The sequence below is a fragment of the Schistocerca americana genome, chromosome 2 (assembly GCF_021461395.2).
Source record: "Schistocerca americana isolate TAMUIC-IGC-003095 chromosome 2, iqSchAmer2.1, whole genome shotgun sequence".
Classification (NCBI taxonomy): domain Eukaryota; kingdom Metazoa; phylum Arthropoda; class Insecta; order Orthoptera; family Acrididae; genus Schistocerca; species Schistocerca americana.
This window is the reverse complement of record NC_060120.1, coordinates 289626824-289649588: the sequence shown is the minus strand read 5'-3', so window position 1 is coordinate 289649588 and position 22765 is coordinate 289626824. Positions and strand designations below refer to the sequence as shown.

At 38.1% G+C, this 22765-nt stretch overlaps 1 protein-coding gene across 1 annotated transcript in view; it reads right to left on the bottom strand.

The window, feature by feature from the left end:
- Window positions 1-4201: 4201 nt before the first annotated feature.
- Window positions 4202-22765, bottom strand: part of LOC124594334 (succinate dehydrogenase cytochrome b560 subunit, mitochondrial-like) — a 56311-nt gene continuing 37747 nt past the window's right edge. Inside the window, exons 4-5 of the mRNA XM_047132703.1 lie at window positions 15349-15491; window positions 4202-4779 (exon numbers count right to left, since the gene is read on the bottom strand). Of these exons, the coding sequence (XP_046988659.1) occupies window positions 4675-4779; window positions 15349-15491 (248 nt within the window). The 3' untranslated portion in view covers window positions 4202-4674. The remainder of the gene's footprint in view (window positions 4780-15348; window positions 15492-22765) is intronic.

Sequence of the window (22765 nt, the reverse complement as noted above, 5' to 3'; positions counted from 1 at the left end):
ATATACAGTCAATCAATATAAATCAGACTATGATGTCTACAACCCAATGTACCACAGTCCTGGACTACCTCCTCTCTGATGGCTCTATACACTTTAAACTACCAACCACCATCAGTACCTGTATTTGGTCAGCTGCCATCCCTTCCACACCAAAAATTCCTCTCTTGTGGTCTGGCCATTTGCATATGGTGTATCTACTCTGACAAATCACTTGCCCAGTATGATGAAGGTCTCGTAAAGGCCCTTACCAGCAAGCATTATCCCCCAGACCTAGTCTACGAGCAGTTTCTCATGCCGTATCCTCACACACTTCCAGTCCTCCCCCCCCCCCCCCCCCCCCCAAAAAAAATCAGCTACAAACAAGTGGCCCCTTTGTCAGCAGATACCACACCAGACTGGAACAACTGAAAAACACATCATGTGCCTCTCTCTGCCAATGCACCCACTGGTGTTTTCCTCTTCTCTGTTCCCTGTAGCCTTCCCCCCTTCCTCACCCTCAGAGCCTCCCGATGCTGTGTTCAACAGCCTTGTCTTGCCAACATTTAGTCCCTACACGCTCCACCATGCTGTGCTGACTTTTCTCCCCCGCTTGTACCCTACTATCCCTCCTTCCCTCCCACATCACTCCAGACTGCTGCTTATTCAACAAGATACAGCTGCATTCTGGCTGGGGGGCCAAGGTATGGCTGTGGTGTGTGTGAGGTGTGCTTGCTCGTGTGAAAGTGTGTGCATTTTCCTCTCTGAAGAAAACTACGGCTGTAAGCTCAACTGCCTGCAACTCTACCTTTGCTTCATTGGCTTTAGTCTTTTGCCTTTTTTAAAAATGGAAGTCATGATGTAAAGTACTCCAGTTGGCACGGACTATTTTGTCTCTAGTGATTGTTAATATGTTCTTTATATTAAATAAAAAATGTGGCCAATCATAGGATACAAGAGCAAATTTTCATGGACACCAATAGGATTCAGCATCAGCATCAAAAAGGAGCAGCTGTCTTTGCTTGTCCCAAAATCAAATGTATTGTCCTAGCTTGTTGATAATTTTGTTTATCCCTGTACGTCCCATTAGAAAATTGTGAGCTGTGAGTGAGGGAAGAAGGTATAACAAATGCGGGTGATATAAAGAGAGTTGTGTGGTACAGCAAATACTTTGGGAACGCATATATTAGAAAGTAAATGTCTATATGCCACTGTGAAGTGATACAATCATTTTTTCCGCACTTTATTTGCGAGTGGAACAGGAAAGGAAATGACTAGTAACGGTACAGGGTACACTGTGCCAGACACCTTATGGTGGCTTGCAGAATACTTATGGAAATGTAGATAATTTGCAAAAACTGTAGCGACTTACCTCTACAGGTTTTTCTTCACTATTTTGATATTTTCTGTATTCCAAATTATGCTATGAGATTTAATTCTTGTGCCACTTCTGAATAACTTCGCTGTTCCTTGAATCGTGTGTAGTTAACCCCGTAGTTTAAAGATCAAGATACAGCAAAACTAACTTCCTTGACTTTTTAATATAATTTCAAAAACAGTTTGAAGGAACCTCTCTGACACTATCTTTCATAGACTGCCTTCCCCATAATAGGTACGCCCCTCTTAGTTTGTATTGTCTGTCACATCCTTCGCATCACTGGGTAAGTGGTTACAGATTTGTATTGGAGAATACCCCATTAAACTGAGGTGTTTTAAGTCATTTCTCTTTCCAATATTATATCTATGTATGTTACCATTTTATAAATGTGATTTATTGTTGACAACAAACTCCATACAGGAGTAAATGTACTGTGACATCATCATCAATATCCACAACTGTTTAATAATGTAAACTAAAAAAAGTTCTCTTTATTTATTTATTCATTCATCTACAGACAGTACAAATTGTATGGATGATGTCAACTAGAGTGGACAATGAAACATTTTTGTTTATTGTAGGTGATGGTGTTTCTTACCATGTCAAGCTTCTCTGTCCATTAGTTGGCTGCAAAACAAGACACTTTCATTCTCTCTCAATATTGGCAGTGGCGTGTTAAATAATAAACACAGACACAAGGCATTTGTTGTTTATGAGCAGTTTATTCATACAAAATATACACATAATCCTTGGTGGAGGAGGATTATGTGTATATTTCAGTTTGGATTCCGTAGAAACACTGGAACACGTGAGGCAATACTGACCTTACGACTTATCTTAGAAGAAAGATTAAGGAAAGGCAAACCTACGTTTCTAGCATTTGTAGACTTAGAGAAAGCTTTTGACAATGTTGACTGGAATACTCTCTTTCAAATTCTGAAGGTGATAGGGGTAAAATACAGGGAGCGAAAGGCTATTTACAATTTGTACAGAAACCAGATGGCAGTTATAAGAGTCGAGGGACATGAAAGGGAAGCAGTGGTTGGGAAGGGAGTAAGACAGGGTTGTAGCCTCTCCCCGATGTTGTTCAATCTGTATATTGAGCAAGCAGTAAAGGAAACAAAAGAAAAATTTGGAGTAGGTATTAAAATTCATGGAGAAGAAATAAAATCTTTGAGGTTCGCCGATGACATTGTAATTCTGTCAGAGACAGCAAAGGACTTGGAAGAGCAGTTGAATGGAATGGACAGTGTCTTGAAAGGAGGATATAAGATGAACATCAACAAAAGCAAAACAAGGATAATGGAATGTAGTCTAATTAAGTCGGGTGATGCTGAGGGAATTAGATTAGGAAATGAGGCACTTAAAGTAGTAAAGGAGTTTTGCTATTTGGGGAGCAAAATAACTGATGATGGTCGAAGTAGAGAGGATATAAAATGTAGGCTGGCAATGGCAAGGAAAGCGTTTCTGAAGAAGAGGAATTTGTTAACATCCAGTATTGATTTAAGTGTCAGGAAGTCATTTCTGAAAGTATTCGTATGGAGTGTAGCCATGTATGGAAGTGAAACATGGACGATAAATAGTTTGGACAAGAAGAGAATAGAATCTTTCGAAATGTGGTGCTACAGAGGAATGCTGAAGATTAGATGGGTAGATCACATAACTAATGAGGAAGTATTGAATAGGATTGGGGAGAAGAGAAGTTTGTGGCACAACTTGACCAGAAGAAGGGATCGGTTGGTAGGACATGTTCTGAGGCATCAAGGGATCACCAATTTAGTATTGGAGGGTAGCGTGGAGGGTAAAAATCGCAGAGGGAGACCAAGAGATGAATACACTAAGCAGATTCAGAAGGATGTAGGTTGCAGTAGGTACTGGGAGATGAAAAAGCTTGCACAGGATAGAGTAGCATGGAGGGCTGCATCAAACCAGTCTCAGGACTGAAGACCACAACAACAACAACAATCCTTGGTGATGCCAGAAGCTAATCACTAACACAGTCTCTAAATATGAGGAGAGATCAGAAACTAAGGTTAAAAAGCCTGCATGTGAACTTTATTTCATACAACCAATACATCCAACTGATAGAACACACATTAGGTTATTTTTCAACAGTCTCCGTTTTGGTTGAAGCACTCAATGCTTAATGGGATGAGTTTGAAAAACTACATTTGCATATTCAGCCATGTTGCCAGAAATTGTTTCATCTATTCATCAGAAGTGAATTGTCAGCCTCCTAGGTATTCTTTCAAAAGGCCTTTACAAATGTCTGCTTGGGTCTGTGTATGTGCAGATGGATATGTGTGTGTATGCGAGTGTATACCTGTCCTTTTTTCCCCCTAAGGTAAGTCTTTCCACTCCCGGGATTGGAATGACTCCTTACCCTCTCCCTTAAAACCCACATCCTTTCGTCTTTCCCTCTCCTTCCCTCTTTCCTGATGAAGCAGCCGTTGGTTGCGAAAGCTAGAATTTTGTGTGTATGCTTGTGTTTGTTTGTGTGTCAATCAACCTGCCAGCGCTTTCGTTTGGTAATTCACATCTTCTTTGTTTTTAGATATATTTTTCCCACGTGGAATGTTTCCACACACACACACACACACACACACACACACACACACACACACACACACAAGTCACAACATTGTTCTGAATTGTCACTTACATGGTATTGACATTGCACTTTCGCTGTTAGGAGTCAAAATATTATGCAAGGCGTTCAGTGATTCATCTGTTGGTAATACATTGAACAGGATATTTTTTGCAAGTTTTATTCTTTGGTGCAGCATCACATTTATCTATTTTGGAAAACATTATGGATATTGGCAAATGAAAGAATATAACACATCATTTCAATTCTATGTAATGATTTACTGGCTTCACACACCATTCCACAAAATTCACATAGTTGTCCTAAATGTTTTCTGTGTCAGGCACATTGGTTTTTACATCATAAAAAAAAGCTGCACATAATACTCTTCTAAATGTAGAATGACCCATAAAGTATTTTCAGTTACATCCATTTACAATTTAATGCAATTATTCAAACAATTAAGGCAATGCACCTAAGCCACGTGAGCAGAAAAAAGACTTTTGCACATTTTATTATTGAATTACTTACTATTCTGGACAGTGCCAGTTTTTACACAACCAAATACTACAATGTGAATTCATTTCTGTATTTAAACATTTGAACTAATACTCATGGAGCAGTTATGTACACAAAAGTGTTAATGATTTACATATGGTATCATAAATAAATAATGTTGTACAGTCTTCAAACACACTACACCAAAAACACTTCATGAGAGAGGTATTTTAGATTACAGTGACATTAACCAAGCTGTCATGATCGATGTTGCAGCTAACATAGCATATCCTGTGTAGTAGACTTCTTTTATTGTTAATGCCTTCCCTAAATCCCACACCTAAAAATAACAAAACAACAACATTTAGAATATTTGATCATATTTGACAGAAATAGTCTAACCCAACGCAAAGGTTGAAAGTTTTTAACCTAACATATGCAGCCCATAAGTAAGTAATCACCTTATGCATGGTGCACTGAGCTCCTGGAAAATCAAATACTTGTATTGGGTTAATCAGAAGAAGGTTAAAAGGAAATGGAGAGGGAGGCAGGGACAGGAAAACAGACAAACACACTTGCAAACATGCATATAGGGATGCCTTGACTACTGCTACCGCATGTAGGAACCGTTCAGTTTTTCCTATTACAGCACAGAATTTCTAATTTTCAGTACAATATGTTCACTCTCCAGGAAGAAAGGATGAACTAGTTGAGAGAAGGTTTGAAAGGAGGCCAGACCACTCAGATCATGAGTTGTAGTTCACTTTTTTCTTTTTAAATTCAATTCAAAATACACAAATTTTAAGATTTTTTAAAATTACAGATAAAACAATTAAGAATTGGTACACAGTGACATTCTCCATTCCTGTGACAAGGTTTCATTTCCCGAATAATGACAATCTGACCTTCCCTTGTAGTTCTCTTGCTTCATCCTCATTTTTCCATTCCTGCAATCTGGGTGTGGTTGTAAATAGGCCTCCTCACACTTTCCTTGTACATCAACAGCTGCTACTTATTTAACTGATGCCACTTTGCACCTCTAAATTTGAGGTCCTGCAGGATTCACTTCTCCCAGGTGTTAAATGGTCTTCCTCTTGGTGGTTTCCCTCAGACATTTTGGTCAAAGCAAGCTCCAGGAGGTCCTATTGGGGAAAACTTCCTTCATGTGCTCATACCACTGCAGTCACTTAGTTCAAGGAAGCTTCCTTCGAAACCTAGTGTGCTGTCAGATTCTCACTCCGGATTTATTTTTGACTGCTGTAGGCAAGAACGAGAAAATTTATTTTGCCTAGAGATGGTTCTTATTTGGTTCAGTACTTGCTGCTTCTAGTCCAAATGTTAGCACACTTACAAGGTATATATCTTACTGGCTGATCTTAGAGCCTTGTGGTACTGTTGCATTTCAAAGCATACAATGGACCGCATGGTAGAATTTGGAACCTTTTTGTATTCTCCAATGTCTTGATTTATGATGTTTATCTTGTGAAGTTCTTCAGACTCAATTGTATCACAGCTATCCGACCATCCACTTTGGATCTGTATGCAGCTCTGTTTCATCAATTAGTGGTTTACTCATGAAAAATTCTGTGAAAAGTTGGGCTGCAGCTTCCTGTGCTTGCATCATAGGAATGAGTGCTGTATGGTCACTCTAAATGGCCCAGGGGTGTACTACACATCAGAAGCTGTTACCCAGGTAGCTGACTGTGTGGTAACACAGGGGCCCAATAATAAAAGTTGTAGGTGACCCTGATGTATTACGTTAAGACAAGAAGAAAGGGTGCCATGGATGAGAATATTAAAATCCTAATGATCAACTGCTAAAGCATTCTCAACAATGTGCCAGAGTTTGAAGCACACATAAAAAGCAGTGGCACTCACATAACACTAATTACAGAAAGTTGGCAAACATCTGAAACTGGCAGAGGAGAGATATTTAAGGTAAACCTAAATGTATTTCAAAAGGATAGGCTAATGGGAAACATGTGGTGAATTTGTCACAGTAGACAAGAAACTATGATCCAACACGATAAAAAATTGAAACTGCATGAGAGATTGTTTAGGTAAGACTCAGTATCAAGAGTGGGCATAAACTTATATAATGAGTCCTATCAACAACCAGTCATCCCATATGTAGCTAAGAATGTTAAAGGAAACATCAGCTTGCCAGTATGTCGTGTTCCACAATCATATTATCATCAATGGAAACTTCAATTGTTCAAAAACATTACAATACTTATAATTTGTACAAGGAAAATGTGACAAGACATCCAGCAAAATAATAATAAATGCTTTTTCTGGAAACCACATAGAAAACACTTTTGAAGTCCACTCATTACAAATATATTAGAGCTAATGGCAAAAAACAGACCTGATCTCTTTGAGGATATCCATGTTGAAATTGATATTAATGATCACGATGCTGTTGTAGCAAAAATAACTGTTAATGTACAAAAAACAATCACAGCAAGTAGAAATATTTATGCTGTATGTACAGCAAACTAAGGGAAGATGGAGCAATTCATATCGCAATGATGAGACGTTTAACTCTGATGGACAAGAGCATGAAGAGGAATTGGTTCTGAAGCTTACGGTTGTAGAGAGAGAGATGCTAAATGAATCGCATTGTACACTTATTTTTATTCGACACAATTGCATATAACAGCAGTAAGGAGCATTTGATCACCTGTATGCCAACTTCATCACAGCCAGTTTTGGAAAATAAAATGTTGTTTCAAGGACTCCACACACCTATTTCAGCACAGTTGCCAAGAAGAGGACCTGTGTTTGATTCCTGGAACTGAAAAGGATTTTTCCTTGGTGGGAGGGCTGGTACAGGGTGCACACAGCCTCATGATGCCAACTGAGGAGCTATTGGAATGAGCTGTAATGGCTCCACAGTCTGGAAAGTCTGCAAAATGGCTGGGACAGCAGTGTGCTGACCACATGTCCCTCTATACCCCACCTGCATGAGACCGCAAGATAGAGAATGACAATGTGGCCGGCTAACATCCCTTGGGTCTTTATGGCCTGGATGAGGAGCTTGTTTTGCAAAAATATTATGTGACTGTGCCAAAGCTATCTAATCTGTTTGGCTGTCAAGAGGGCAATGCATAAAAGCCTTTGAAACTTCCTGGAACATTAAAACAGTGTGCCGGACCGAGACACAAACTTGGGACCTTTGCCATTCATGGGCAAGTTTGCAGAAGAGCTTCTGTGAAGTTTGAAAGGTAGGAGACGAAGTACTGGCAGAATTGAAGCTGTGAGGATGGGTCGTGAGTTGTGCTTGGTTAGTTCAGTCGGCAGAGCACTTGCCCATGAATGGCTAAGGTCTCAAGTTGGACTCGAGGTCTGGTGCATAGTTTTAATCTGCCCAGAAGTTTCATATCAGTGCAACTCCGCTGCAGAGTGAAAATCTCATTCTGCATAAAAGCCTTTAACGACTACTATGGCAAGATCTTATCAAAAGACCTTTGTCAAAACCCAAAGAAATTCCAGTAATACATTAAAGTTTACAATGGCGTCACAATGTCACACTCATGATTACAAAGTACCCAAAATCAAGGGCAGTAAAGCAAAATCAGAAATTCTGAATATCATTTACAAATATTTCGCTACACAGGAAGAGACACAAGTACTGCCCCAGTTAAATTCTCATACTACTGCAAAGATGATGGATATAGATACTAGTGTCAATGGAATTGAGAAACAACTGAAATTATTAAAACTGAAGGCTGTCTCACATACACAATTTCTAACTTGTTTAGCCCATCTCTCAACCACAATAAACCATAGATCCCACGAACAAAAACTTTAGGCAATGCCCAGAAGGTGGAAGTCACTAAGTGTTGTTATGAAACACTGAATGAATATAGTTTAGGTAATTTGCACTCCATTTTAAGCAAAAGATAGTTTTTCACGAACTTCAATGAGGATCTTATATTCCCTGAACTATATGTCATACAATGACATAATTTTGCAGGTAAATTGGGTGGTATAGGTTGATTCTGTCCACAAACTGCGTCGTGAATAGAACTAGTAGCAAAAAAGTAATAATTTACAACGTCAGGCCTGATGCTGAAGTTTTACTGCATGAACAGCGAAAATGTAGTAAGCAACAAACTGTTTTTCATTTTGTGGAAGGATTGGCAAAAAAAAATGTTTGTAAAAGTTTGAAATTTTATGTAAAGTTTATTGGAGGTCACTAAGTGCTCTCATTCTCAAATACTGGAGGAATAAAGTCATGGTATTTGTGTGCCACGTGATATGCTGCCTCACGACATACTCACAGTTTCCCCTGTAATATTTGTCTTATAACGTTAAACTTTTAATGTAAGATTATCTCTGTTAACAGTTAGTGTGCAGCTAACGTAATATTACAGTGCTTGCAGGAAATGGGACTGTGTGGCAGGTGTAATATTATGTCACGCCAGTTGTTATGACTTTCCGCAAAGTCAAATGTATATTTACGGCTCCTGGAAATGTGTGTCAAGTCTTCAGACATCGTAGTTTTTGCCAGATGGCAGTAGCAGTATCACCGCAAAAAACTTTCGTTTTTTAAACCTTTATTATTATCTCTTGTTTTGTAGGAGTTAGTTGACATTTAAGTTCTCTGTTACATGGATTTTGTATTCATAATGTGCAGTGAACAAGAAAAATATCTGGAGCAAATGATTTACAAAGTCACTCATGAGTCTGCAGATGATGAGAATGAAATATCTGATGACGATTCAGATAACACGTCTATTGTATTATTTTCATAGACTGTATTGTTATGAAGGATTTTTCTGCAGGTAAATTAGGAAAATAATACGAGCATATGATGTCGGTGAGTATAATGGTGGACTATGTATCTCCCCATATTTCAATTTGTATCACACTGTACTCCACTATGAGCACTAACTTTTGCTTTGTTCTTGTGTTTTGTGAGTTTCTTTAGATTTAAATGGGCTGTAAAAGAAATTTAAACAGAAAGATCTTTTGTTTGCTTACTGTGGCATGTATATGAATACCAGAACTCATTTCCAGTTTTTTCAGTGACAAGTACTATTAAATTAAAGTTTCATCTGTGGGTTCAGATCTGACATTAGAAATGCCAAAATATTTATACTTAAAGTAGCAAGTCCTATAAACCTAAAAAGTTTTGAAATTTCAACTACATATTTGTACACAAGAGTTATAACTTACAGAAAAACCACACATTTTAGCCCGTACACAGGTGCAATGGCAGGAATGTACAAGACCAGCACCAAAAGTGTTAATGAGTAGATTTTGACAGCATTTTAATTAAACTTTATCAATAAGTGCAACTCTTCTCACATGACATTCTGAAAGAAATAAATCATGACAAACTACTGGATATAGTAATTTTTTAAAACACACACACACACACACACACACACACACACACACACACACACACACTTAGATCAAGTACCACTCCAACACGTATTAAAAAATAGATGACCACATGGGTATCAAATAAAATTTGTGGCTGGACTGAAGATATCTTGGTGAGTGCAAAACAGCAAGTTATCTTTGATGGAAAGTCGTTGACAGAAGTAACTTCAGATGTCTACTACAGAAGTGTGCTAGGACACTTATTGTCCATGTTTTATGTTAATGAATCGACAGTGATATTGACACTAACCTCCAACTTTTTTGTAGATAATGTAGTTATCTAAAAATAAAGACCTAGCCAAAACTAAATGGCTGCACAAATAGCCAGTTAGGTCTTGATACAATTTCACAGTAGTGCAAAGATAGGCAACTTGCTTTGAATATCCAGAAATGTAAAACTGTGCACTTAACAAAAAAAAAAAAGTTCCATAATATTCTATGACTACAATATCAATCTGTGGGCACTACTGACAATATCCTTGACAGTCTCATGTAATACGTAGATCAAGGTGGTTAGGTTTTGCTGCAGCTGTTGTTGTTGTTATTGTTATGTGTGGAAAAGAGTTCAAAACAAGATGAAAGAGTATTATTATTATTATTTCCTTCACTTTCTCAGACGTTAAGTCCGGTTAAAAATGGAGTGACGCGGACCATGATCAAGCGTCACTTCCTTTTAACTGTACGGTATATGTTATATTGCATTTAGGAACTTTCGGGTAATTGAACATTTATCAATAATTACGGATTTCTGTAGTTGTATATATATGTTTGGATGTAGCTGTATTGCATTGATGTACTGGTGGATATTGTGTGGTATGACTCCTGTAGTTGATAGTATAATTGGTATGATGTCAACTTTATCCTGATGCCACATGTCTTTGACTTCCTCAGCCAGTTGGATGTATTTTTCAATTTTTTCTCCTGTTTTCTTTTGTATATTTGTTGTATTGGGTATGGATATTTCGATTAGTTGTGTTAATTTCTTCTTTTTATTGGTGAGTATGACGTCAGGTTAGTTATGTGGCGTTGTTTTATCTGTTATAATGGTTCTGTTCCAGTATAATTTGTATTCATCATTCTCCAGTACATTTTGTGGTGTATACTTGTATGTAGGAATGTGTTGTTTTATAAGTTTATGTTGTAAGGCAAGCTGTTGATGTATTATTTTTGCGACATTGTCATGTCTTCTGGGGTATTCTGTATTTGCTAGTATTGTACATCCGCTTGTGATGTGATCTACTGTTTCTATTTGTTGTTTACAAGGTCTGCATTTATCCGTTGTGGTATTGGGATCTTTAATAATATGCTTGCTGTAATACCTGGTGTTTATTGTTTGATGCTGTACTGCAATCGTGAATCCTTCTGTCTCACTGTATATATTGCCTTTTCTTAGCCATGTGTTGGATGCGTCTTGATCGATGTGTGGCTGTGTTAGATGATACGGGTGTTTGCCATGAAGTGTTTTCTTTTTCCAATTTACTTTCTTCGTATCTGTTGATGTTATGTGATCTAAAGGGTTGTAGAAGTGGTTATGAAACTGCAGTGGTGTAGCCGATGTATTTATATGAGTGATTGCCTTGTGTATTTTGCTAGTTTCTGCTCGTTCTAGAAAGAATTTTCTTAAAAATTTGTCTACCTGTCCATAATGCAAGTTTTTTTATGTCGATAAATCTCCTTCCTCCTTCCTTTCTGCTTAATGTGAATCTTTCTGTTGCTGAATGTATGTGATGTATTCTATATTTGTGGCATTGTGATCGTGTAAGTGTATTGAGTGCTTCTAGGTCTGTGTTACTCCATTTCACTACTCCAAATGAGTAGGTCAATACTGGTATGGCATAAGTATTTATAGCTTTTGTCTTGTTTCTTGCTGTCAATTCTGTTTTCAGTATTTTTGTTAGCCTTTGTCTATATTTTTCTTTTAGTTCTTCTTTAATATTTGTATTATCTATTCCTATTCTTTGTCTGTATCCTAGATATTTATAGGCATCCGTTTTTTCCATCGCTTCTACGCAGTCGCTGTGGTTATCCAATATGTAATCTTCTTGTTTAGTGTGTTTTCCCTTGACTATGCTATTTTTCTTACATTTGTCTGTTCCAAAAGCCATACTTATATCATTGCTGAATCCTTCTGTTATCTTTAGTAATTGGTTGAGTTGTTGATTTGTTGCTGCCAGTAGTTTTAGATCATCCATGTATAGCAAATGTGTGATTTTGTGTGGGTATGTTCCAGTAATATTGTATCCATAATTTGTATTATTTAGCATGTTGGATAGTGGGTTCAGAGCAAGGCAGAACCAGAAAGGACTTAATGAGTCTCCTTGGTATATTCCACGCTTAATCTGTATTGGCTGTGATGTGATATTATTTGAATTTGTTTGGATATTAAATGTGGTTTTCCAATTTTTCATTACTATGTTTAGGAACTGTATCAATTTAGGATCTACTTTGTATATTTCCAATATTTGTAGTAACCATGAGTGGGATACACTATCAAAAGCTTTTTGGTAATCAACGTATGCGTAGTGTAGCGACCTTTGTTTAGTTTTAGCTTGATATGTCACCTCTGCATCTATTATCAGTTGCTCTTTACATCCTCGTGCCCCTTTGCAACAGCCTTTTTGTTCTTCATTTATAATTTTGTTCTGTATTGTATGTGTCATTAATTTCTGTTTAATGACTGAAGTTAATATTTTGTATATTGTTGGTAGGCATGTTATAGGGCGATATTTAGCTGGGTTCACTGTGTCTGCTTGATCTTTAGGTTTCAGATAAGTTATTCCATGTGTAAGTGTATCAAGGAATGTGTATGGGTCTGCAATGTAACTGTTAAATAATTTAGTTAGATGTGAATGCGTGGAGGTGAACTTCTTTAACCAGAAATTTGCTATTTTATCATTTCCAGGGGCTTTCCAATTGTGAGTAGAATTAATTGCTTGGGTGACTTCATGTTGCAAAATTATCACTTCAGGCATTTGTGGTATCATCTTGTATGTGTCTGTTTCTGCTTGTATCCACCGTGCATGCCTGTTATGTTGTACCGGGTTTGACCATATGTTGCTCCATTAGTGTTCCATGTCTGTTATGTTTAGTGGATTGTTTATTTTAATGTGTGTGTTATCTATCGTCTGGTAAAATTTCTTTTGGTTTGTGTTGAATGTTTGGTTTTGTTTCCTTCTATTTTCACTTTTTTTGTATCTTCTGAGTCGTTTGGCTAATGCTTGTAATTTCTGCTTCTTTTCGTCTAATTGCTCTGTCGCTTCTTGTTGTGAGATTTTACCTAACCTTTTTCGTTTTTTTTCCGAGATTTCATTTCTTATAAATTGTGTTAGCTGTCCGATGTCTTTTCTCAGTTTTTCTATTTTGATCTGTAGCCTGTGTTGCCATGCTGGTTTTGTGGGTTTCTTCTGTGTGTTGGTTGGTTGGTTCTGATCTCTGCCTAGTGTGTATATTTAGTGTCGTGAGCGCTCCTATATAAACCAGTAGTTTTAACTCTTCCATAGTTGTGTTTTCATTTATTTTGTTGTGTATGATTGTGTTGATAGTTTTTATTGTTGCTTCGACTTTGGGTTATTTGGTGGTCTATGCAAGAATGGTCAAATGTCTGTATTTGTGTCTTTGTATTCTATATATGTCAGCTGAAATTTTTCTTCTATATCTAACATCTGTGTCACTTCGTGTTCTATTTGTGCTTGTTCTGGTGGCTGTCTTAAGATTTCGTTTTCCTCTGATTGTTTAATTGGTGCGTGTTGTTCTTTGTTTGTTTGCTCTTGGATGTTTGAGTCCATTATTGTATTTTCTTCTTCTTCTGATTGCACATACTTGTGATCTGTATCCAGTTGTGTTGGTTCCTAGGTTTGTTGCTTGGTAATAACAGAACATGAGGTGTCGATTAACTTCATCTGACCATCTCATCCTCTGTCTTTGTTTTCCTTCTAGGGTGGTTGCAGGAAGCATATCCTGCAAAACACCTCTATTATTATTATTATTATTATTAGAGTGCATAAAAAATATGTTATTGCCAACATTGTGGGATGTCAGTTCAGATAAGTACAAAAACAGAAGTGTTAAAATGATGAATCGTATGATTTATTTCTCAGAAAATATAGGGAACCGCCACAGAGGAAGATATTTCAAAATAATTAACGAATGCAAAGTTATGAATAAAGATATATACAGATATTTATCTCTGTGTATACATTACTTACCCGAATATAATCCTTTCATGTATGTGTTTTTGCATGACACATTTCCATAACTACACTGTAAGTGAAACTGAATTTATGAATTTCAAGTTTTTGAAAGAATTTCCTGTAGCAAGGTATTGCAGCATACAGTAATACATAAGTGCTGACTTCGAGGAACTGTTGTATTATTTTGTCTTTGAAGACGGGGATACTAATGCCTCCACAAATTTATCCTGAGAGAGAAAATGGGGGGGGGGGGGGGGCAGAGCCTCTGAACAGTGATGCCAATGTACACCAATAATTCATCCACCTTTCTTTTTTGCTTGCAACAAAGTAGGGCAATTACCCACAGCATTAGCACCATCATAAAACATTCCAAACCACAGTATTATTGCACAACATTACTTAGCAGTGTAGGGAGAAAGACGATAATGTTGCGCAGTATTACTGACCATTTACAAGCTGCTTAAAATACTGCTTAAGTGTGTGGGACCCATGCTAAATAGGAAAACAGGGAAATGTCTACAACGCAGGACAGTACAATGGGCCACAGATTTATTTGACACACATGGGAGAGGGGCATGGAAATGTTGAAAAATCTGGCAGATGCCTGAAGAAAGGCACACACTGGTGACAGCCTACAGAATGAGCTATAGGTGTTAATTCTTAGTCCACAGGATGTTTGCAACAATTAAGTACTGCACTTTCTTTCCAAATTCTGTCTACAACCCTACATAATCACCATGGCTGCATCTCTAACTGCTTTGGTCATTTGTACAATTAATTCATCTGATCCAGCAAATCCATTATTTTTCATTTCAGATAACACTCCATGATCGAGCCACCTTTACACTATTGGAATTGAATAGTTCATTAACATGAGAGTCAGCTCCATAACAATTTAAGAAAGTAGCTCTTGCCTTATATCTTTACGTATTCTTGAAATTTCAGGGAAACAGTGTCCACCTCCCCATACATTGGCGTCCCTGTGCATAGGCTCTGCTTACCCCATCCAGCCCCCTACCGCTGGATAAATTTTCGCTGGTGCTAGTATACCCATCATCAAAGACGAAATAATACAACAGTTCCACCAAGTCAGCAATTCTTTCTGTTATTTACTTTTTTATTTGACAAGTGATTATCTTTATAAATTTCCATCAATCCCATTATTCTACTGCTTCGGATGCACATCTTCCTACGCAATTGGTCTTTTTCTTCAATACATAGTGTTTTGAATGTGACCAGATGCAGGTTTTTGTATGATACCATTGATGTCAAAGCGAAAGATAAACAACTAGAACTTTATAAGAACACATATTCTTACTTACCAAGTGACGGACACCATTACATGTGTGATATGCCAGAGGAAATGCAATAATTGCCTTCGTGGCAGCGATAAGTACTGGATTCAAGTGCAGTTCTTGTATCCAAGTGATGTAATCAGTGAAGTGATATGGTGATACAAGGGTACCTAGAAAATATTTAAATGCATTACATCTACAAACTTAATTATCAACTATCACCACCAACAGGACTTAGTTTTTTTCTGCCACAATTGTGTAAGCTTAGCCTTCAATCTATTCTGTAACTATATATAATTAACAAGAGAAAATCTGATTTTGATTCAGAAATAGGACTAGAATTCTGCAATATTAGAGTTTATTTCATCAGTTTTCAAATGAGAATAAAGGCACATTTACACTGTGTTCAAAACATGTTCTCCAACATTGTCTGCAGCTAGTGCTGGGCTATCAATGCTGGCAACATGTTGACAATTCAAAACCAGTACTCCATGGCTGTTTTGGTGCAGATCAAGTGTTGCTATGCGGCACTAGTGTTTATACTCTCTCTGTTGTGTTGTATGTTGTCTTTCCATTGCATTGTGTTTTCTCTTATGAAATGGAATGACAAGGTGCAAAATTACGAACTTATCGTACTCTGTGAATCACAGGAACGCCTCTGGCATGTAGTCCCAGTATTAAACCAAAGCACAACTTGTTACAAAATATTGCCACATTGCTTGACATTAGCAGCAGTGATACAGATAAAGAAATCAAGTCTTTCATTTCTCAATACTGATGTGAGAAATGAAAATTTGAAGATAGCAAGAAATCTGTGTGTGATACAGATGATGTGTATCAACCTAAGATGTTTGGTTTCAGTTGTGTCCGGTACCTGGATGATATTCAGGACCCAAACAAAACATGGGATATAATAGGTACAGAGAGAAAGAAAGTTATGCTTGCTTATGTTTACTTGTATTTTTTACTATACAACAGTATTCAAAAGCTGTAATTATTTTGCACTGTACAACTTCTGGATTTACAAAGTAACTTGCAAATTCATCACAAATATCTTTGTATGTGTTTGAAGTTCTTCTTGGTATATGGACTAACAGAAAATGTAGTAGTATCTCATCTCCATGTGCCTGGCATCATTTCTCCTGCCTGCAGGCAACAAGAATCGAAGCTTCCTTGTAGGCTCTAATAGCTCCTTGACTAGGTATTTCTCCCTAAAAAATTATACAGCCACACTGCAACAACATCAGTTTTCAGTATGTCAGAAACACCGAGACCATAAAAAAAATGCATTTTATGCAAATATCCCTGCCATACACAATCAGCAGTTCGAACCTCAGTTCTGTCTTCCTGGACATCATGTCATGATGTTTTCCTGTAACGGAAAATCATCATCTCCCATGAAAATATACGGTGGCAGCGTTATCCTCTAGGTATAACATTTGTGAAGTGGCAAGTTTTTCTTGTAAATAAATTCACTTATAGAGGCATTCTTAACCCCTAGTTGTACTTTTACAAGTCCAACTCGTGGAAAGGAATGTGGACAGAATGAACATCAAGAATCACACTCTTGTGAACAAAAGTCAGGCCAAACTTTTTTTCCTGAGTTAGATATGGCTCTATTCAATATGCACACTGCTCAAACAGTAATACATGGTCAGACAAAGGAAACTTATGTGGATTACTGAATAAATATAGTAGCAATAATGTTAAAAAATGTCCAATTGCTGAACTATGAAAAGCGTGGAAAACCATGATTGCGTGTTACACCTCTTCGACTCCCAAGTGCAATATTGGGCCCATTTCCCAAAACATATTGATTCAACATATAAAAAGAAAAGAAGAAAGATGTGTTAAGTTTGCATGAAACACAAAGTACGGAGCAAAATGTTGTGGAAATTCACATAGTGTAAATTGGAGTTATGTCTCCAACATGCTATTGAAAGTACCGTGCCATGCTGGGCTACTAATTTTCAGATTTGCAGCTATTTCCCTATGAGAAATCCATTCAAGAGGAGCATTTCTTTTTGTAATTACATTTTTTTGACAATTATTTGTGTGTCATGTTATTAAATTCCTTCTGAAGTAGTCACACTTGAAGATGCCAAAGGACATATTGACAATATTTGGAGGAGGATAGATTGTTATTCCCTGTGAAAATGGCACAATGAAATGACTTATACATTATAGCTCTCAGCCAGTCTTCTTCAGCAAAGAAAATACACACACTTTCACACAAGTAAGCATACCTGAGGCACACGACTACTTCTACCGGCAGTTTTTGTGTGTGTGTGTGTGTGTGTGTGTGTGTGTGTGTGTGTGTGTGTGTGTACGTACATGTTTCTCCCCCTTCGTCGAAGAAGGCTTTGGCCAAAAGCCATAATGTGACACAGTCTTTTCATTGTGCCTGTCTGAAACACGATGGGTTATCTTTAAGGTGAGTAGCAATCTATCTTTTTCCTAATATTGTTGATATTCTGAATTTGGGAATTCGATTTTTCTATTAAAGTACTGTTTGTGTGTAAAAACAGATTATTGTTTGAAGTATTGCAAATACAAAAATGTATATAGCAACGAACAACAATTAAACTAGTGTTATCTTCTTCAAGAGTAGTGTTGTTGTTGTTGTTGTTGTTGTGGTCTTCAGTCCTGAGATTGGTTTGATGCAGCTCTCCATGCAACTCTATCCTGTGCAAGCTTCTTCACCTCCCAGTACCTACTGCAGCCTACATCCTTCTGAATCTACTTAGTGTTTTCATCACCTGGTCTCCCTCTACGATTTTTACCCTCCACGCTGCCCTCCAATACTAAATTGGTGATCCCTTGATGCCTCAGAAGATGCCCTACCAACCGATCCCTTCTTCTAGTCAAGTTGTGACACAAACTCCTCTTCTCCCCAATTCTATTCGATACCTCCTCATTAGTTACGTGATCTACCCATCTAATCTTCAGCATTTTTCTGTGGCACCACATTTCGAAAGCTTCTATTCTCTTCTTGTCCAAACTATTTATCGTCCATGTTTCACTTCCATACATGGCTACACTCCATACAAATACTTTCAGAAACGACTTCCTGACATTTATATCTATACTCGATGTTAACAAATTTTTCTTCTTCAGAAACGATTTCTTTCCCATTGCCAGTATACATTTTATATCCTCTCTACTTCAACCATCATCACTTATTTTGCTCTCCAAATAGCAAAACTCCTTTACTACTTTAAGTGTCTCATTTCCTAATGTAATTCCCTCAGCATCATCCGACTTAATTCGACTACATTCCACTATCCTCGTTTTGCTTTTGTTGATGTTCATCTTATATCCTCCTTCCAAGACACTGTCCATTCCGTTCAACTGCTCTTCCAAGTCCTTTGCTGTCTCTGACAGAATTACAATGTCATCGGCGAACCTCAAAATTTTTATTTCTTCTCCACGGATTTTAATACCTACTCCAAATTTATCTTTTGTTTCCTTTACTTCTTGCTCAATATACAGATTGAATAGCATCGGGGAGAGGCTACAACCCTGTCTCACTCCCTTCCCAACCACTGCTCCCCTTTCATGCCCCTCGACTCTCATAACTGCCATCTGGTTTCTGTACAAATTGTAAACAGCCTTTCGCTCCCTGTATTTTACCCCTGCCACCTTCAGAATCTGACAGAGTATTCCAGTCAACATTGTCAAAAGCTTTCTCTAAGTCTACAAATGCTAGAAACGTAGGTTTGCCCTTTCTTAATCAAGCTTCTAAGATAAGTCGTAGGGTCAGTATTGCCTCACGTGTTCCAATATTTCTACGGAATCCAAACTGATCTTCCCCGAAGTCGGCTTCTACCGGTTTTTTGATTCATATGTAAAGAATTCACGTTAGTATTTTGCAGCTGTGGCTTATTAAACGGATAGTTCAGTAATTTTCACATCTGTCAACACCTGCTTTCTTTGGGATTGGAATTATTATATTCTTCTTGAAGTCTGAGGGTATTTCGCCTGTCTCATACATCTTGCTCACCAGATGGTAGAGTTTTGTCAGGACTGGCTCTCCCAAGGCTATCAGTAGTTCTAATGGAATATTGTCTACTCCTGGGGCCTTGTTTCAGCTTAGGTCTTTGAGTATTCTGTCAAACTCTTCACGCAGTATCATATCTCCCATTTCATCTTCATCTACATCCTCTCCTATTTCCATGATATTGTCCTCAAGTACATCGCCCTTGTATAGACCCTCTATATACTCCTTCCACCTTTCTGCTTTCCCTTCTTTGCTTAGAACTGGGTTTCCATCTGAGCTCTTGATATTCATGCAAGTGGTTCTCTTTTCTCCAAAGGTCTCTTTAATTTTCCTGTAGGCAGTATCTATCTTACCCCTAGTGAGATAAGCCTCTACATCCTTACATTTGTCCTCTTAGCCATCCCTGCTTAGCCATTTTGCACTTGCTGTCGATCTCATTTTTGAGACGTTTGTATTCCTTTTTGCCTGCTTCATTTACTGCATTTTTATATTTTCTTCTTTCATCAATTATCTCTTCTGATACCCAAGGTTTTCTACTAGCCCTCGTCTTTTTACCTACTTGATCCTCTGCTGCCTTCACTATCTCATCCCTCAAAGCTACACATTCTTCTACTGTATTTCTTTACCCCATTCCTGTCAATCATTCCCTTGTGCTCTCCTTGAAACTCTGTACAACCTCTGGTTTAGTCAGTTTATCCAGGTCCCATCTCCCTAAATTCTCACCTTTTTGCAGTTTCTTCAGTTTTAATCTACGGTTCATAACCAATAGATTGTGGTCAGAGTCCCCATCTGCCCCTGTAAATGTCTTACAATTTAAAACCTGGTTCCTAAATCTCTGTCTTACCATTAGATAATCTATCTGAAACCTTCTAGTATCTCCGGGGTTCTTCCATGAATACAACCTTCTTTCATGATTCTTGAACCAAGTGTTATTTATGATTAAGTTGTGCTCTGTGGAAAATTCTACCAGGTGGCTTCATCTTTCATTTCTTCCCCCCAATCCATATTCACCTACTATGTTTCCTTCTCTCCCTTTACCTACTATCGAATTCCAGTCACCCATGACTATTAAATTTTCATCTCCCTTCATTACCTGAATAATTTCTTTTATCTCATACATTTCATCAATTTCTTCGTCATCTGCAGAGCTAGTCGGCATATAAACTTGTACTACTGTAGTAGGCGTGGGCTTCGTGTCTATCTTGGCCACAATAATGATCTTCATTATGCTGTTTGTAGTAGCTTACCCGCATTCCTATTTTCCTATTCAGTATTATACCTACTCCTGCATTACCCCTATTTGATTTTGTATTTATAACCCTGTATTCACCTGACCAGAAGTCTTGTTCCTCCTGCCACCGAACTTCACTAATTCCCACTATATCTAACTTTAACCTATCCATTTCCCTTTTTAAATTTTCTAACCTACCTGCCCGATTAAGGGATCTGACATTCCATGCTCCGATCCATAGAACACCAGTTTTCTTTCTCCTGATAATGATGTCCTGTTGAGGAGGCCCCGCCCGGAGATCCGAATGGGGGACTATTTTACCTCCGGAATATTTTACCCAAGAGGACGCCATCATCATTTAATCATACAGTAAAGCTGTATGCCCTCGGGAGAAATTAAGGCTGTAGCTTCCCATTGCTTTCAGCTGTTCGCAGTACCAGAACAGCAAGGCCGTTTTGGTTAGTGTTACAAGGCCAGATCAGTCAATCATCCAGGCTGCTGCCCCTGCAACTACTGAAAAGGCTGCTGCCCCTCTTCAGGAACCACACGTTTGTCTGGCCTCTCAACAGATACCCCTCCATTATGGTTGCACCTACGGTACGGCTATCTGTATCGTTGAGGCACGCAAGGCTCCCCACCAACGGGCTAGGTCCATGGTTCATGGTTCATGGGGGGGGGGGGGGGGGGATGTCAAGAGTAGTATCACATGAAAAACATATGTAGCAATGTAACAGGCAGCCTTATATCGGTTTGTATTGCGATTGTCTTGCACATCACCTGGCCCGGTTCACATAGTTCATCCCCAATACCTTGGGCATGGATTTCATCAAACTAAATGGCATGGCAAGGGTTCACAGAACACCTCCATCTGAAATCATTCCTTGGCAGCCAATATCAGTATTTAGTGACAACAACAACAGTAAGAAACACACAGATAAATGACCCTGTGTAACTGCAAAATTTTCTCCCACTAGGTACATGGCACTGTAGGGAAATTTGCTTCCCACCAACTGTTCCCACACAACAGGGGAAGTTGAGTACCTGGCAGAAAACACTTTCTGTTGCATGCCATTCATCTTCAGTCACCAGCATCTGAAACATGTAAATTTCACTTCAGGCCTCACAAGAGATTTCTAAAGAAGAAATGGAGAAGCTGTGATACAAATGTACTGGAAAGTACACTTCGGGTGAAGAGAATTAGGATTGTGGTTTTGTGTGTGTGTGTGTGTGTGTGTGTGTGTGTGTGTGTGTGTGTGTGTGTGGGGGGGGGGGGGGGGGGGGGGTACGCGCCAAAAAAGCAATGAACTGCGCGAGCTGCCGCCCTATGAAAGGACGGTGACAGCAAAAAAGAATGTACAACACTCTCTTTGACGCAGAAGCTAATTTATGTAGGAGGAAGCAGGCAGTAGTAAACATGGATGAGGGAATATTCAACTGCAGATATCCCCCATCACATTAATGACCATCAGGCTGAAGAAGTGTTATTGAAAATAATATGAATTAATTTTTAAATGCAAATAAAAATAAATGTATGATCAAACGTTTTGGTGGAGTTACCATAAATGAATTACCTTCAACCAAAGCTTCACAAACTGCATGCCCTATCTAAGATACAGCTGCCTTTGAAATGTGGAAAAAATATGCAAGGCTTTGAAAGGTATCTCCCGCTGGGGGTGAGGGAGGGAGGGGGGGGACAAAGCATACCATAAAATCTTTGCTTCACAGGAACTGTTTTTCTCTCTCTGAAACAACTGGTCCTATTACATTCATCAGAATTTCAAAATCGGATGGCAACATCCAAGAGATTATTATAAAACTCAAAACAGACTTTCAAAACCAGCTCACACAGCACATCATTCCCATCACATCTTCCATCTATCAACATTGCCATGTTTTTATTTCATTTATTTAATTTGGTATAACTCTTAATACTAATCACTAATACTGGTGTGTTTTGTTTACTTAACTAGTGTGCATGCACAGGGACACACGCCCACACACACACAAGCACATGCACTCTATTCTTGGTCTCTCACTACAATGTAACATGTGTCAATTAGTTTAGGGTGATCTCTATACATAGAATGTTACACGTGGGTTTTTTTTTTTCTTTTTTTTTTTAGAATAGTGGTTTATCTACATTACATTACTAAAAACACTGTAAGAAAAATTAACTGTAATGCCTCTCAGTATTAACTGATGTACTGAAAGAT